This window comes from Metopolophium dirhodum, chromosome 4 (assembly GCF_019925205.1).
Source record: "Metopolophium dirhodum isolate CAU chromosome 4, ASM1992520v1, whole genome shotgun sequence".
NCBI lineage: Eukaryota > Metazoa > Arthropoda > Insecta > Hemiptera > Aphididae > Metopolophium > Metopolophium dirhodum.
In genome coordinates this window covers 32,663,127-32,669,126 of record NC_083563.1, presented here as the reverse complement: position 1 = coordinate 32,669,126, position 6,000 = coordinate 32,663,127, and the positions used below count along the sequence as shown (strand labels likewise).

The 6,000-nt window shown below is 37.0% G+C and overlaps 1 protein-coding gene across 3 annotated transcripts in view; it reads left to right on the top strand.

Annotated features, from left to right (window-relative positions):
* The first annotated feature begins 3,002 nt into the window (after positions 1–3,002).
* LOC132943749 (nucleolysin TIAR) overlaps positions 3,003–6,000 on the top strand; it is a 356,895-nt gene continuing 353,897 nt past the window's right edge. For all 3 annotated transcript variants that reach the window (XM_061012833.1, XM_061012834.1, XM_061012832.1), the window contains exon 1: positions 3,003–3,853. In XM_061012833.1, the coding sequence (XP_060868816.1) occupies positions 3,635–3,853 (219 nt within the window). In that variant the 5' untranslated portion in view covers positions 3,003–3,634. The remainder of the gene's footprint in view (positions 3,854–6,000) is intronic.

Sequence of the window (6,000 nt, the reverse complement as noted above, 5' to 3'; positions counted from 1 at the left end):
TTTTTGAAAAATGTTAAATTTCAAATCTTTTTTCAAAACAACGGTGGCTAACAAAATACAGTTGTTTTCGGAATTTAAAATGTTCGAAATCTAAGATTTATCACCTTTATACTGAATTCGAAAATTAAATACAGAAAAGTATAAACATTAAAAATCAAGAATATTAAACGAAAAAATATTTTCAAAGAGGCAGCTGTTAAAACGAATCAACTACCAACCTACTTATTCTAAACTATGTAATGCATAGAGTTGAATCATCACAAACTTATTTTTATAATATAGTTTTTATCATTTTAATAATACTATTGGATATACCTTAAATATTATAATATACAGCGTTCAGCCAATAATCTCTTAATAGTATATTATTACACTATTTGCGACTTGTGCAGAATATTGAAGTCATACTCACGTACTATTTAACACCAAAAATATGGCTGGGGAGTTTCCAAAGAATTATATTGTGAAAAACCCTAATCTCATCTTAAATACTTTTTTCTTTTAAATCAACATAGCTTATTATAAAATTGACGATATTTGTGTTTTATATTTCAGTATGATATTATTTATAATTACACTATTGTTACGTAAAGGAACGTTAACACTAAATACTTTATTTTGTTGAGTACCTATTACATTGTTCATATAAATATATAATTTACCATAGTAATTATTAAATCGTCAGTGGTTGCGATGTGACGATATGATACACATTTAATCGGGTTTAGGTCTACCTGGATAGTTTCTTGCATAACATCACGTCTGAAACTATAAATACCTTTAATCCATAAATGTACTACCTATATAAATAAAATCAAACGATACGGTTTTATGAATTTTTCTGCTGTCTATCGAAGGTCAAAGTCATTTAGTCACGAAGAACTGAGCGCCGCGACTATTGCTGTTATTTTTATTTTTGTTTTGTCGTAGTTTTTATTGTTATTGTTTCGTACATAAAAATGGATAAAATATACAAAATATCATTGCGTGGGTTGTAGAATCAGATGTAAGATTTTCTTCGAGGTACAGATAACTCGGGCGATGACCCCGATTTCGTAAAAAAAAAAGTAGGTACAAGGTGTTTTTATCATAATAAAACAATGAAAAAGTATTTTATTGTGGGTACCTTTAAAATTTTAAAATTACGATCCCAATGTATTTAGCAAAAAGTATTTGCAAAATTGCCAAAAATAATGATGCTCACACGTGACTTATAACCAGTGTCGTGGAAAGCTTCGCATCCACTGGCGCGTTAAATATAAGAAATTAAAAGTTTCTAGTATAAACACATTTTGACTGAACACCAAAATCCTAATAATTTTCTGATGACAACTCAGAGTTTCTCGGACCGAATCAACTGATGGGAAACAACCTTTTAGTATTCCTCAGGGAAAAGTCTATTCCTTGTTTAACAACTTAGTCCTTAGAAGACTATATTATAAATTTATATTAATCATATTTTGTGTAGCCCATTAATTTGTTATTCAACAGTAAGCCATTATAGCTATTTTAGTAAACAGAATATACGTAAAAACTTTTTTTACGAACGGCTTCTGCTTCTGTGGATTTACTACATACTAAACCAAAACAATATATATATATTAGATAGGTACTTTATAGTTATAAATAATTACACCGACAATGTAAGTTTTTTAACCGAAATTGCACTCTAATTGCTATAGTTAATAATTTTATGTATATATAGGTTATATTTTTGGGTTGTCCAGTCATCGTGGGCATTTTGTGGTATCTGTGCAAACTATTAGATGCTACTATAAAAGCGCAATGTAAAAATGTAATAATCTCGGACAGAACAAATATTTAGACATCGTTGTTTAAGATTGTTTTTTGAATTTGTATCTGAAATAATAATAGCAATAACTATGGTAGTCGTTGAAGTTAGGTACTGCAGTAGATTTAGCGAAATGTGTTCATCGGATTGAACATTTTTACTCGTACAATAATATTAGTGTTAAAAAACACAATTTTTTTTACGAATGAGTGTATTTTCTGTTCTCGCGCAACAACCTACACAATCGATCGTCGGGCATAAAATAACAACGTTGTTTGATTGTACCCGTCGGTTTAGAAATAGCGTACGAGTATGAAATTACGATAACATTAAGATAAAATATCATAACCATATTATCTGATATTATTAAGTAACAACAGTGCACGCGGCAGATGCGACAGTAAAGGTCTATGAAAAATTCAATAGCCGCTCGACAATAATATTGTTGCGTTTGGATCTCCATCGATCCATAATATTATCCTTACAGCTTCATCCGTACGTATGGGCGATGTACGCCCACGTCGTTGGCAATACAACCGACCGAATACCTGGGTAGGTAGTTAGGACGGGTACTAAAACGGGGCCTTTGCGGCGTAAGAGCGGGCCCAACACACGCGCGCACAATGCACACACGTAACGCAAGCATTTGCGTTGTCGCGCGCGAGGGATAAAAAAAATGAAAAGGGTCCGTAGGCGCTCTCTGACGGGTCTGATCGGCAGCAGCCACCGACACCCCCTTTGCGCCGTTCCGACGGCGAGCGGTGGTAGTAGTCCTGCTCATTATACCGAAGCGAAAACACGCTGTGCAATCTCCGCCGTATACGCCGCCGCCGCCGCCGTCGGTTCGCGCTCAGTGTACGCCGCCGCCGACAGTGTGTTATCAACGAAATACGACGCCCCCACGTGTCTGCGTGTCGCCGCGGACAATTTTTTTTTATTTTCCGTTTATTTATCGTTCGTCGTTCCGGTTCTCGTTTCGTTCGTTCGCCCGTCTTACGTCTCCCACTCGCTAACGCTCCTTTACGTCTATAATCCATCAACGACCCGTCGATCTTTTTATCTCACTCTCCGTCTCTCTTTACAATCTTCTCGCAATCGTACTCTCACAAACTCGCTCTCTCTCTCTCTCTCTGCGTCTCTCTATACGTCTCTGAAACAACCCGACCGACCGACACACACATACGCGCGCGCGGGACATGACTTAGTCGTCTAGCCACGGACGGCATAACAACGTTGAAAGGGTCGTCGGATCCGTTCGCCGGTGCAACCAGTGCAGGTATCACGACTGCCGTCATACCGACCGATACCGCGCAGACTCATCGAAGGAGGCGTTTGGTGATCGGTTACCACGACCGCGGTTTACAGCAACAGGAGCAACACGTGATCGCCACCTCCGCCACCACCACTGGTTGCGACTTGTGCGACATCAGTGACCACCACCAGCACCACCAGCACCACCAGCATCATCAGCATCAGCATCTCCACCACACCGGCGTATCCGTTGCCGCGACCACAGCAGTCGTTGAAAACTTCACGGTTCAGCTGACTCCACAGTCACTAAACGCGCCGCCGCCGCCGTCGTCGCAGTGCTCTTGTTACGCTTTTCCGGCAGATCAGCACCAGCATATACGTCCGTCGATCGGACCCGTACGATTTCGTGGTAACTGCAGACTGGCAGTCAGGACGTTACCGTACCCACAGCCACAACAGCTTCCGTTTCCGGCCACTAGCGCGGCACTGAACCACCACCACCAGCCCCAACTGGCGGACGGACTCTGTCACTGTCGTGTCGCCACCGCCTTGGCCGCCAATCAACACCAGCACCAGCTGTCGCACCAACAGATGCTATTCGTGCCGTTTTCCATGCCCGCCAACTACGGCAATCACATCGCGTGCCCAGCGCAACCGTCTGCCCCTGCCGGTGGCGGATCGGCAGCCGCAGCAGCCGCAGCGGCCGCAGCTGCAGCGGCTGTGGCCACGCTTTCCAACGGTGGCAACCCGAACTCGGTCAGCCCGTCAGCCGCGGCAATCGTGAACGGCAATGCAGCAGCAGGACTTAAGGTATGTCAGTTTGAATTTCAAGTAGGTCTAGTAGATACCAAGTAAATCAATCTTAGGTCAAACTGCAGTATAACGACTGAGTGCGTTAATATAAAAACAGAGATTGCCGTTGCCGTCCGAAGGCGATATGATGACATAATGGACCGCTCGTTTTCTGATAAAGCAACTCCGGATCCGTTCTGGCTTACAAATCGATGTTTCATTGGCATAACGCGTGTCATATTCATAGTTGATAAACGTTGTAAGATTAATGGGACCCGCTTAAGGGGTGAGATATTTTTACCATGGGGTCACTATAGCCTAATGGGAAAAAATATCGGAAGACGAGAAATGCCCACCTTAATAGATTACAGAGTAAAAACAGAATCAGAGTACCTATACTTACTTTTAAAAGTTGAATTCCGACAATAATCTGTGAACAATTTTTAATATTTAAATTCTATGTTTATCGTAGAAAATATGTTGCGTCATAATGTTATTTTAATTTTTCATTATAGGTGCAATATAATATTCTAATATGTAGCGACACTGGTCTCTTGTGTATTATAATTATAATTCGTGAAAATGACTTATTTGTAGTCAAAACAAAATGGAAGTTATTCTATCCATAATACGTAATTATGTGTGGACATTTGTATACGGTCCTCCGAGAATAAACCATTTATACCACCACGCGTCTCATGAACGCTGTGATCACGTGCTCTTGTGTAGTGGTAACACTGCTAGTAAGTAAAACCAAATTCATAGAACTTATATTCGCTGAAGCACTGTGTACGATTACTCAAAGTAAAATTCAGATATTCTTTGGTGTATCATAATAATATACTGACTTATCAAAATGTTTGCTATTGATTTTTAGTGCATTTCGAGAAAAATACATTATGAAATATAGGTATGAATATATAAGTATGAAATATAAGTATATTATAGTCTTTTTTACTTACTTCAAACGAGTTTTTCAATCAAATAATTTCATAAATGTTATTTAATATATTTCAATAGCAATGGTTTTATAAGAGTTATATTTAGACCAAATGTAATGATAGTTTTTTCCATAATATTTTGTTTCAAGACATTGATGTACAAGTAGTTCTGCAATGCATGTACAACTTTTGATTACCTACCTAGTACGAAATCTCAGATTTTTTTTAAAAAACGTATATTTCTGGCTGTGACATGTTGAATGGTCGTAGACATTTTTTTTATTGTTATAGAAAAAAGAACTATATCTGTGTTTTTTAGAATTGTATTTTTTTATACATAGGTATCTTGCATAAATTATGAATAAAAACAAATCACGTTTTCATTGCATGTAAAAAAATGTAAAAATTTGAAAACAAAATAACTATCTGCCGTAACAATGAAAACATTTATCTCTTTTCTAACAAAATATAACAATATTATTATTGTTCCGCTTAATATTTGTAGCATCTCGTGTACCTACTGATTAAGTACGGAAACACAATTTGACAGCTCAATCTACCCACTGTTTCTATATCTTTATTTTTCCCTAGTACAATATCAACAATTAATAATACTCATATCTGTATTATGTGTATTCTTTAAACTTTAAAACTTAAGTAGTTAAGTGTACCGTGTGTACATTTATGGTTCCGTGGTTTCATAGTGCACTTTGCGATATCTATTGACTATCACTAAAATATCACGTACTTCTACAATATTATTACTGTACAGGTAACAGTGAAATAAGTTTAAACATACATTTTATCATAGTAATAATATTTAAAATACGAAAATTATATATCATATTATTATTATTGTTATATTATTACGACTTTATGAGTATAATATCAATAACGACATATTTTTAGAACTAATAGGACGCATATTGTGTTAGCATATTTTCCTTAAGTGTAATGAACGAGTCCCGTATATAAATTTATTTACGCGTAGGTTACCTACCGTAGTACCTACCAACTACCTATATCATAATGATTTAGTTTTGAGTATTAATATACAACAGAAAGGTCGTTTAATCACTTCATAAAGAAAAACATTTTATTTATTTTTTGATATGAAAGCATAACGGATAGTAACTATTTTCTGTGTCAGTCCTACGTCGAAGTTAAACTCAGGTATAATATTATAATATAAGACCACGATGGCGTATTGGCGTATGAAATCAT